We start from the raw sequence: 12,747 nt of genomic DNA on the forward strand, positions 1-12,747 counted from the left end.
GATTATAATTTCTTTGCTTATTTTATTTTTCACCTGCAGTTAATTTTAAATAACTATAAGAAGAATTTTTTTTTAAAAAAAAACCACCAATATTCTCAGACATTGACAGTAGCATGTTACAAAAAAACAAAATTTTCAAATAAAGTTCCCATTAAAATTTCTCTTTCATTCATACCCCTTTATACCCTACTCCTTTTCCCCAAAACTTTTCATCTCACTTTGTGTTTGCAGTTTATAGAATCCAGAGTTGGATATTCCAACACAAGTCTACACTTCAGGATGGTCAGTCAATGAAGCAATTTGACTTTTGTACCGTATGCTACACAACTGGCCCAGAGATGTGGAATAAAATTTTGACACTGATCTCTGTGGAAAGTCAAATTCAGTCCACTGAACCAAGCAACTAATTGTCTCTCTTAGCAGAGAGGGCAGCCTTTCACAGCAAGAAAGTAAAAAAATTAAACCAAATGTTAAAAGCTAGCAAGAAAAAAGTTTTTAAAAAACCAATCTCAATGGAAGGCTTTTCAGAAAATAAAAGGATCTTAATCTGTACTTTCTTCTATATTTCTTCTCTTGGCTCACTCACAAGTACCCTCTGCCCTTTGCAAGTACAAGCTATAGTGAAATTTTATTTTTTCTTAGAGTTACCGTTACTGAACTCTTAAGGATTCTGTCAAGATGAAAATTAAACCAATCACCCCAAATACTCTTACAGACAATCGCTTTCTAATAGTGGCTGCCATTAAGGAACTAATCTTATTCCTACCAGGCTTTGCTTTTGGGATTTATCCCTAAAGATGGAAGAGCCATGTATCCACAGTATCAAATAACTTAGAGCTAATTTATAAATGTACGTGTTTTTTTTTTTAAAAAAAGCAAAACCCCTCATCCAATGACTCTGACACCTGAAGAAGGAAAGTGGAAACATCTGACATCATTCTTATAGGAACTACCTATACATTAACCTCCATGCACTGCCTGTTCTTTGTCCCCATTGTTTATAGAAGTGGGTTGAACTGAAAGTTATCCAAAGTGGAGTTAGGTGTACTGAAAGATGTATTTTCTTTTCTGCTCCATCAAGCTGTTACGTTCCAAGTAAATTATTTCTAAATTATGAAATTTAAATGCGTAACAGCTGTCTTGTTGGCCTTTGACACAAACACATCATATGTTCGGGGTAGTCCCAGTTCTAAAGAGTAGCTTCAGTCATTCGTTTGCAAACCTTTCTACACAATGAATATAACTTGGAGTAAAAGTAGTGACAAGTTTCCAAAACCAACACAGTAAAAGTAACTTTTCTTTCTTCTCATAAAACAGGAAAGGGGCTTGCATTATTAAGTTCAAGCTACTGAAGACAGAAAGAAGAATGACCTGAACTGTTCAACATTTTATATTCCTGAAAAAGGAGGGAAGAAAGATGGCAACAATAAGGATTTCATATGTTTATAAGTACAACAAAATACAAAGATCCATTCCACCAAATGCTTCATGTGCTTCAGAACAAAGTAAGAGAAGCAATTCCTAAGAACAAAATATTCCTATTTTCCTTGCATCTCATTGAATCCAGCAAAGGCATGAACTATTTATTTATTCTACAGGCCAAAAAATTATCAGGATAGCCTGTGAGTGGCTACAGAAGAGGATGGGACCATGGGATCACAGATCCATAGCTAGATACATTGAAGAGACAGTGAACAGAAAGATAACCAGATAGTTTGAAAGTTTTAAACTATATCAAAACAAAGCAACAAAAATGATTACAGAGCTGGAGACTAAAAAATATGAAGAACAGTTGCAGGAACTGGGTCTGTCTAGTCTAGTGAAAAGAAGGATTAGGGGTGACATGATAACAGTGTTCCAATATTTGAGAGGCTGCCACAAAGAAGAGGGAGTTAACCTAGTCTCCAAAGCATCAGAAGGCAAGACAAGAAACAAGATGGAAACTAATCAAGGAGAGAAGGAACCTAAAACTAAGGAGAAATTTCCAAACAGTGAGAACAATTAATCCGTGGACTGGTTGCCTTCAGAAGTTGTGGATGCCCATCATTGGAAGCTTTCAACAAGAGAATAAACAGCCATTTGCCTGGAATGGTATAGGATCTTCTGCTTGTGCAGGAAGACCTTCAAGGTCTCTTCAACTCTGTTATTCTGTTATCAAAGATTAGTGAAGTTGCCTTTTTTAAGTTTGAAAAATTAGTGAGAGATAAAGCCATGCTGATTTTGCCCTTTTTAAAAAAAGGGAAGGGTAGAAATGAGTTCCTAGCTAACACCTTCATTTTTCATTTCTTTCCACAAATTTAAGACCTTAGAGATGGCGTACAAAATTGCCGATTGAGAGCCATAGCCTCTTCTTTTCTCATCCCTTTCTCCAAGTAAAGCCAAACTTTTACGTGATTTAGGAGATGTAAAAAGCAAAAACAAAAAACAAATAGTCTAAAGCCCTCATGCCTTAGAACTCCTGAAATTCTCCTTCAATAGATTTTGATCAATACATTTTTCAATTACAGTCCTTGACATGCGACAGAAAGCCTGGTGCAATGGTTGAGTTGGTAGTAGTTGCACCATTGGCTTAAAAGCTTTGTGACTATTTACAACATGGCTTTTCAACCAGTGATACGGGTATCACCTGTGGTACATTGATACCTGGCAGGTGGTATGCAACCATCCTAGAAAAGTGGTAGCGGGGGAGGGGAATGAGCTGGACCGGTGGCAGCACCACACAAGCCTGAGCGAGAGATGGCTGGAGCTGCAGGGCTATCAGGGCTCAGTGGAAGCACCAGGATCAGCGCCAGGCTCCAGCTGGAGCTCGGCACTGATCCTGGTGCTTCTGCTGAGCCCTGAAGAAGCACCAATCAGCTGGAAAGCAGCACTGATCCTGGCGCTTCTGCTGAGCCCAGAAGAAGCGCCGATCAGCTGGAATGTTGCAGCATCTCCAGGGTCTTGTGATTTACATTCAGATGCTTGGCAACTGATTCATATTTATGTCGGTCACTGTGTCCCAGGGTCTTGTGAAGTGACCAAAACCTGCTGCAACCACCCAGCAGACGGGGGGAATAAAAAAACCCCACCCCACCCTTGCTGCCAATCCTCAACAGAAATGCTCACAACAATGAAAACCTCGGACAGGAGGAAGAGCGCCACCAGGCGGGCAGGCAGGTGTCTTGCTCGGCTGTGGCTTGGGGGACACTTTTTCAGTGCCATTGTAACTTCGAACAGTCATTAAGCGAACTGTTGTAAGTCAAGGACTACCTGTACTTTATCATTTTTTTCTTTCTTTTTTTTTTGGTCATCAAGTTTTTGACACCTTGCTAGGCAACTGGTGGTACTCAGATGCTGCATATCCTAAAAATGGTACAGTGGGTGAAAAGATCGAAAAGCCCTGATTTGCAATTTAGGAAAATGTAGAAAGGTGGGGAGGCTGGATTATTTCTAAGAATTAGGCCCTCCAAGAGCACTAGGGATGAAGAGATCAAACAGAGTTAGAAAGATCAAGACAACAACTTATAGATGGTAAAGAGTCTACTTACTGCTGCCATGGAATTGATGCGATCAATGTAATAATCTGGCCAGCTTGTAGCAAGCTTGTTAGGATCTTCTTGCTCCTGAAACAGAAAATAAAGAAAAAATTATATAGCAAAGATTCAGAGTCAATTCCATTTGCCTGGATGTCTTCTGCAGTGTCATCTCAAAACAGTTTATGAATTAAATAAAATGCTAATATCACAACTCTACCTTTCTTAGAATCAACATTTTAAAACCTTAGTTTTTCCTACCAAATACCACTATCAGCTCTGCTTTTTCTAGTTTTCATTTTCTCCCCCTGCATATTCACAGGTTTATCAGATATAACAAAAGCCCATTCTAGCCCTAATATCCAAGCCAAAAAACAAACTTTAAGAATTACAGCAATATATGATTCATTACGATGAAGTTCTTGACTATGCCCATCTAATCACTTAATTCCTGTTGTTTTCTGGAGATTATTTTCCATTCTCACCCGAGATAATAATGTGACTTCTGGTCATGGGCATCATTTGGCCAAGTCAACATGGCTCTATTGGGACCTTCAGTCTCATCGCCACATATTCTAAGTACAAAATATACCATTAGACCTTTAAGAGATACAGCTCATTTTTCAGAGGAAGTAGGTAAAAGAAGACATCCATATTAGAAATCCTTTCATCCCGCTGGGACAACTTTCCAAGTTGTATGTGTGGGGGCGGAGGGGAACCTGCCTAAAGGATCTGTCCAAGGTCCTGAGAGACCCTAATACCTTGCTTTATCTAGTTCCACACAATTAGACATGCATTTCCCCAGATGGCTTCTACTGAGATGGTTTTGCTAAGCTAGATCAAGATTCCTCATTTTAATATTGCTGGGGGGTGGAATTTGTTCCACAATCTTATTTACCTACCATGCCATTTAGTTTCGGCTTTCCTGTATTTGGAAATATTTTAATACATAACAAGCAATACATACTAAATAACAAATTTTATTTTCATTATCCCAATCATTTTTAAACAGGATACCATGTAAGACATAGTCCTCTCTGAAATGAACTTCATTTAACAAGTAGAGATTAGGTTCTTGATGTCTTGCTGTACTCAAATAATGATAAGATTACTCTCTAAAAATACTGCTGTGCTACTTATCAACATATACTGTGTGTTTTCCAGTGAACTAAAGACAGGAGGGTGAGGCTGTTATGTACAAAACAGTGTGAAGCCATTCTTTGTTATAATATAAACTTTGGCTTGGCTTCTTACAAGAACATGACATGGCAAGAGGCTCCCCATTGACAGTTGCTGATGTCGTTTCAAAAACTAGTTGCAAATTGCTGCACTTTATGTTGTTCCATTTAGCCTTCCTGTTTACTCCATCCAAAAAGAAACATGCAGAGGCATTTCACTCTTTTCCAGAAACTGAGTCAAAATAGTATCTAAATGCCTAAATAAATTGCAGTCAAATGCATTACTTCAAGCCTGCATTTGGGACAAAAAAGGAATCATCCTTTTTTTATCCAATTATGATTTTATTCTTTATGAACTGAACTGAGATTTGACTTTGAACATGTGCAGCATATACATTTTGGACCAGCAGTAATAAAATGTAAGTCTAGAGATTTTAATTCAATACTATTTACTATATCAGTCTAAGGGCAATTGCTATTGCTATTCCTGCCTGCCTCTGTTCTCCCTTTTGCATATCAGTATCATGTGCCATGCACAGCAAAGCAGATTCTACATTAGCAAAGAAAGGTTTTAACATGAATTGGAAATATTATTAATAAAATCCTTTTGTATCAAAGTAGTCAATGAAGAACAAAGAGAGAATTGTTAAAAAAAAATCCAGAATAAATCTGACTTGAGTTAGATATCTTTTTATTCATGACAACTAAAATAGTTGTCCAATATAGAGAAAAATAAAAATGGCTTTGGTTTTTGCCTAGAATTTACACTTGTTTTCCCACAAATATTTCTCTATAGTTTCTTGTTAATTGTATTAAGAGTAAACATCAGTAACTAAAACAATCAAGACAATTTTTTTTTCCTAAACGGGAAAACAGATTGCCACTCCAGCCTTTTTTCAGGTAACTCAGAAGATGAGATCAGATTTAAAAATTCAGTATTCAGGTGAATTTTGCATGAAATGGAAGAAATCTCTTCATTTCATCAACAGCAAGACAACAAAAGCTTGGGATAATACACATGCAAATATACACACAAACACACACAAGCCATTTCAAAATGGTCCATACAACATGTCTCTTCCAGATGCTTGATGATCAATTGTCAACTTGAAGCCCACAAATTCTTATCTCTAGGGAAATGGTGCTATTTTCATTCAAAACTGAGTATTCTTAGTTTCAGTAGAAAAATCTTATATCAGATGGCTGCAAGACAACTTGATACGAGTAAAAAAAATATTTCACACTACAGAAGATACCAAAGGAACATATAAATCCTCCCTTCCAAAGGCACACAGGTAGTGGTAGGATTCAAATATGTGAACAACCTGTTCTCTGTGTAGATGCCGCTTCTGGAAGTCCATTCTGGGCTTGGGCAACAAAAAATTAGCTACCGGTTCTGCCAAAGTGGTGCGAATTGGCTGAATCCCACCACTGCACACAGGTGTTACTACATGGAAACAATTACCCAACTATATAGGCAGACTAAGTAAGAAATTCATTTTAAATTCCAAGTGGAAGAACCAGTTTGGTGTAGAGTTTAAGGTGCTGGTCTAGAAACCAGGAGCCTGTGAATTCTAGTTCTGTTTTAGGTATGTAAGCTGGCTGGGTAACTTTGATCATGCTTTTTCAGCCGAACCCACTTCACATGGTTGTGGAGGGAGGAGTATTATGCATGTTCATTGGCTTGAGTTACTTATACAGTAATAAAAGTGAGATAAAGGTCTAATAAAAAGTAAATATTAAAATTTAACAAGAGATGCCAATTGCTATGTAAGCAAGTATCTCGTTCATCACTGCTGTGACAATATTTCAACCATGAGAGCTATGTTCAGTTCCATACAATAGCCTTGCAGTCAACATATACCATATTGTATAGAACAGAAGGAAATTATACTTCTGGGCCCTATTTTACTGTAACGCAGAAAGCAGAACTAGATTAAACTACTTCACATAGAAACCAAAATTTATAAAATAGTAAGGGGAAAATCTACTCCTCCTCAAGATGGCTGCTTAACAATAAGAAGCATTTTGCGGTTCGTGGCGTTACTAGTTGTACGGTGAGACTCCTCTCCTCGTCGACTAGGTTTCCCTTCGTCGGTGGACCCTTCTATGGGTCCAAAGTCACCCTGGAGGGTGCGACTTCTGTCGAGGAGGCTGCAGTCCGGCTGACAAGGAGCGGCAGCTCCTCCAGCTGTCCGGACGAATCTCTGAGGGCCGACGGAGAAGAAGATTGGCCATGAAAATGGCTGATCACCCTGCCGCTTCAGACCATAAGTCAGAAAACATCTAAGCTTTTAGTGCCCCCGTGGTGAATCCAGGTGAGAATTTTTTTTTAGTTTTCTCTCTGTTTTGCTTTTGTTTGTTTGTGTGCCTGTAAATAGCTTTTGAAATTATTTTCCTGGCTTGGAAAGGCGGCTTCTGCTCTTTTTTTGGGAAGAAAGGCATTTTACAAACACTGAAAGGCTATAAGCTGGACACTAAAAAGGAAAAAAAAGAAGGAAAAGGTTTTCTCTCTCCTTTCTTTTTAAGAACTTTACTATTTCTACTATCTATCTATCTATCTATCTATCTATCTATCTATCTATCTATACATATTATACTTTAAAAGACAGAAAAAAAGAATTGATTTTTGGAAAAGACTTTCCTAACTCACTGAGGACATCCAGTGGCGAAAATTTAATATTGTAACTTTGCTTACTTTTTTTATGAACTTCAAACATTAAAGATAAGCTGTACACCTGTGAAACTGTGGGGGTGGATGTTTTTACATTAAACAAAGCATCTACAAAAAAGAAAAAGAGATTTCCTTTTAAGTATTAGTATTAAAATGGAGAAACCTCAGATACAACTGAACTGTGCACTTATATTGGAAAAGATTTATGAGGCCACTGCAGAAATTTGTGCTACATTTAAAAACTGTATTTTAGAATTAAGATCCAGAGACTCTACTCTGTTTGCTCAAACTGATGTCCAGGTTACAACTGTTCATGACATAAATCAAAATGTACCAGAAGAGGAATCTACAGAGATAGAAGTGGAATTTATTTCATCTGACAATCCCCTCTACAGCAACTTAGAGAACCAGAAGAAGCAAAGACTAAGACTTCAAAATACAAAGCAACCATATCACAAAGAGAACAGAAAAAGACGTTTACTGCAGAGGAAGAGATTTATACTTTCTCAAAGACTACTACAAGCAATAAGAATTGATCTATTGGTTGAAAGACAAAAAAGATGTTTACTGCAGAGAAAGGGACATACATTTGCTCAAAGATTATTACAAGCATTGAGAATGGATTTATTGGTTGAAAGGGAAGCGTTTTTATGGAAACCTGTGTGGCATAGAAAGAAACCCAGAATTAGACTGAAAAACAAATTTAAAAACCTTTAATGGAGTAAAAGGCAATGTTGACTTCATGGATTGTTTTAATGATAATGATTCAGAACGAAAAAATGCAATTATATAAATCCATGTTTAAATTAGTAAAAATTGTTTAATGGATTAAAAGGCAATGTTGGTTCTATGGATTGTTTTAAGGATAATGATTTAGATTTAGAAGTAAGAAATCTACAATTATATTCATGTGTGTTTAATTTAGTTTGATGACTTTTTTTGTTTTATGGAAATTTGTTTGGTATGGAAATATGAAAGTTAAATGTGGAGTGACGAAAGAAACTTGGCTTTATAGAGACTAAGAATGCATTCCTTGGAATAATAGATTGATTTAGACTGGAATTTTGAAATGCTTAATTAATTAGGAGATTTTTATGTATAATAATACGTTTTGATATGGTATGATAACTAATTGGATGGAATTTGGTTTCTTTAATGAATGGAAATGAACTAATTCAAAGACTACTATAAGTAACAAAAATGGACTTATTGGCTGAAAGATTAAGGATAATGATTTAGATTTAGAAGTAAGAAGACTATAACTATATATATGTGTAATGTTTAATTACTTAAGAGATTTTTGTGTATAATAATATGATTTGATAAGATATGATAATATTGTCTTTTTTTAACTAAACTAGTTATTATTGGAAGAAGAAATAAATAAGATTGGTGATAAAAAAGGATGAGAGGGATTAAGAACTTGAATATATTTGCAAGAGGTATTTGAAGTGATAATATGTTGATGTAAAACATTATCTGATTATGGTAATTGAAATTGATTTAAAGTTTTAATAAACAGGTTTACTAGTAATAGAAATTTAGGATAGAAATGAAATATATTAAATTTATTATGTTACTTGAGGGAAATAGAGAGATGATAGTGAATGTATTAAGTTGAGCTGTGATTTTATGTTGGAATCTTTGTTTACCCAAACACTTTTTGTTAAAATTATAAAACCAATAAAATATATTAAAAAAAGAAAAAGAATGACAAAATTTTAAAAATCTTTCAGTTGAAAAATATTTTGTCTCTTGCTGATGATTTGCTGTTTTTGTTGCCAAAAGTGGTTTTCTGGCAGTGCTGGCTCCATGGATTTGAATGGGAGCACTTAGAAATGACCCATGATGGGTTTTGGGTGGCTGTGAACCCATCTGGGAAGAGAAGTTTTGAAGATTCCAGTTTTCTTTGGGAGTGGTCAGAAAGTCACTGGTCATCCATCTTCCTTTCAGAAGTTCATTTCCTTAAGCACACCTGGGTTTTAACTTCACTTTTTGAATTTTCTGTTTTACTCTGCTTTTTATCTTTAAAGTTTGACCAGCTGGTTGAATGCTGATTTATTTAACTATCTGCTGGACATTAGCTGTTTTTTTCTTTTTCTTTTTGATTTATGTTGTTTTGAGGAACTTTCATTTTCCTGTAAGGAAACATGGCATGTCCAGTGGTGGGATTCAGCCAGTTTGCACCACTTCAGCAGAACCGGTAGCTAATTTTTTGTTGCCCAGGCCCAGAATGGACTTCCGGAAGCAGCATCCACACAGAGAACCAGTTGTTCACATATTTGAATCCCACCACTGGGTGTGTCCTTATATGGTGGAAGTGCTTTCATTTGATTTACATTAATATTGGACTCTCACAAGGTTTTTGCATTCTTTTAATTTGCATAATATTCGGAATTTATTTTTTTATTTTCATCTTAGACCGAAATATCCCAAAAGTATGTTTTCTGTTTTTTTCTGCTTCAGTGTTCTTTGTTTCCTGGCTAAGCTACATAGAGCAACTAAGTTACATAGAGCAATATAGACAAGGAAGAGTATTTGATATCCACAAGAAAAACTTTTTGTTAACATATAATTTTTAGTTGAAAGTTTTTTTTAAAAAAAATGATGAAATGATAATGAGTGTGGAAAATATTCAGATGCATGTAGTTCTGAATAAATTAGATTCACAAAAGGAATGAGATTTGAAAGCTGCAGACTTGTTGGAAAGTCTGGAAAGATATATGGACTATACAAATGTAGAATCAACTGAACCAACTGCATATCCCTCTCTGAAATTCAAGCCTGTATTCTTTTACTTCTAGCAGAAGCCTATCTGAAAGGAGAAGTGATAAATTGGTTTTTCCTAAGAGGACTGAAGAATATTGGGGAATGGTTTTATGACACTTAATCAGAAACCAATTTCATCTGGACTTTATTGAGAAGATAGATCAATTGTGGAGACTGAATTTATTGTATTTAATTAACAACAATTGATAAAAGATGGTATTAAGAAACAAACATGGATATTCGATCCAGAATGAATTACTTTTAACTCTTGGGATGATTTGGGATGGAGAAGATGCTGTATGAGTTGATTACAATAACCATTTGTTAATAGAAGGTTTTGAAACCAGTATCGTAGTAATGTATTAATCAGTATTAAATTAGGGGAGATAATATGTATATATGTGTTGGGTTTCTTTTTAATGTATCTTTTTTCAATATCTTGTTTGCTTTGCGTTTTTTCTTCATTTTAAAAAAATTGTTGGAGTTTTAGATTTTAACTTTTTTTGAGCAAAATAAAAGGCATTTTAGAAAAAGGGAAAATCCTACTTAAAATAACCCACAGAAACATTACATGTTAAACATTCAGTCAAAATAGACTGTTCATGATTCTTTCAAGTACCAAAACATTTTCTCTCCCCCAAATAAATATAAGATCATTATTTGTTTGGCAAAGCCTCTAATATCAAAGAATGTTTCTTATATCTGTACCCTGAGTAGAATTGCTGTACCACTCTATAGGGTGCATAGCCACATTGGGTGAGATCACAGTCACCATAAGGCTCATTAAATGGGGAACAAAGTTGGCTCTCACTCTTGTTATGGAGATCTTGACTAAAAACACCTAAAGCATAAGAGGATGAAATAATATTAAGAAACCGAAGCTTTAGAGGTATCTACCATCATCCCTATCAATTGAATGATCCATGAGAACAAAAAACCCTGAAGACTTCTATTAATTGCTCCACAAAAGACAAGTTACTGTAAGTCCAGGAAAGTTTGAGTTAGTATGACAAAATAGCTTGTAAAAATGAGCAACTAGGAGCCAGTTATCTAAATAAGAAAACAAAATGAGGCAGAAGAATGCAAATGCAGGTACTGTAAATTTACAAGAAGAATCTTGAGGCTATTAAAATTCAAGTACAACTACAGCAAAAATACAAAATGATTTTCAAGACTTTGCCATCTTGCCCCATGAAACAGAGACAAGTGAGCAGAAGGGAAAACTTCTTCTAACAAAAAAGAAAAGTTGAGAGTTGTCTGGACAAAGAGGAGCAAGTAACAGGGATTAAGAGAAAGCAAAAGAGAAATAAAGAAAAGGAATGGTAGGCAATATAGCAAAGAAGGTGGCCATTTTACTGCTACTGATGATGAAGTGACACACTAAATCTGGTCTGGGTGTTATCAGAGGCACTGCAAACACAGAAGTATTGTAATGGAAGAAGTTTGAGACCCATTATGCCTCTCTTTCCACCATGAAGAAATAGTTCAGACTCTAAGATAGCATTTATTACAGAACACGGGCTGATTTTATTCATTTATAATCTATCAGGCATCAAAATTAGTTACTGTTCTTCATGTTGTTTTATTGGCTATTGGTTATTCCACCAATCCTTTTAAAAAACCAATCATTCATGATGCTGTTTGGATCAAGTACTTATACAATGGTATACGAAAGCCGGGAGAGCCTCAGGATTAATTTTAGCCCGGAAAAAATTATCTTGAACCCATGTTCATCCCTTGTGGTACTCTGGATGTAAACTGATGGCTTACATAGCTGGCTGTGAATGAAACCTTCCAAAGTAATCAAATTACTTAGATAATCTTTCCTCCTGTCCATTTTTGGATTTCCAAAACAATTAGCAGAGAGCAAATCAGTGAGGCCAAGCCTACATTAAATACCAGTATAAATCATTGCTTTTTATCTCATGTGTTTAAAAGATGCTTGAACATTATGTCATAATGTTGAGGAGCAGAAATCCCTTTTATCTATTTGGAAAATTAACATTTAGAAAAGAGCATAAAACCATGCACTGAGAAAAGAACAGCTTCTAAAGCAGACATATCAAACTCGTGACGTCACATGACGTCGCGCAATGTATCGGAGCTTTTTCGCCATTGCCGGCAATGGGGTGGGTGCAGCTCCGGTATGATGAAACCAGCCTGCGGGCCAGCAGTTTGAGACCCCTGTTCTAAAGGAAGAATATTTTTTCTAAAAAAAAGGATTTATTTGAATAATATCAGCTGGAACTTTATACTGAAGCAATATTTAATTGGTAAATTGGTGAGCCCTCTTCTGTGAGAGCTGATTTATCCTTAAAAAGAAAAAGTCACTCCAGATCAATGAAGTGCAACACATTCTTTCAAAAAAAAAAAAAGGATTGCTTTGTACTGCAATTGATTGCCTTTCTGCTGACTGGTGTTCTTTGATTAATGTGCAAAGTATGTATAGTTTCCCCACAGGACACAAATATACATTTATAACTGGAACTGGAACAATGTCAAGATTTTTCAGACTACTCATACACACACACCCTCCAAGGCAATCAAGCCACAAGAGGTTTCAATTTGAAACAGGACAGACCACAGGGACCCAGTTACTTAGTAGGCAGATGTG

General features: G+C 35.8%; 1 protein-coding gene across 10 annotated transcripts in view; it reads right to left on the reverse strand.

Moving 5' to 3' along the window:
* The window catches only part of DAAM2 (dishevelled associated activator of morphogenesis 2), a 242,941-nt gene that overhangs the window by 80,080 nt on the left and 150,114 nt on the right, over positions 1 to 12,747 (reverse strand). For all 10 annotated transcript variants that reach the window (XM_039337096.1, XM_039337092.1, XM_039337089.1 and 7 more), the window contains one exon: positions 3,528 to 3,602. In XM_039337096.1, coding sequence (XP_039193030.1) covers positions 3,528 to 3,602 — 75 coding nt within the window. The remainder of the gene's footprint in view (positions 1 to 3,527; positions 3,603 to 12,747) is intronic.

Source organism: Crotalus tigris, unplaced genomic scaffold, assembly GCF_016545835.1.
Source record: "Crotalus tigris isolate CLP2741 ecotype Arizona unplaced genomic scaffold, ASM1654583v1 scf7180000017668.6805642782:7212621, whole genome shotgun sequence".
NCBI classification, from domain to species: Eukaryota; Metazoa; Chordata; class Lepidosauria; order Squamata; family Viperidae; genus Crotalus; species Crotalus tigris.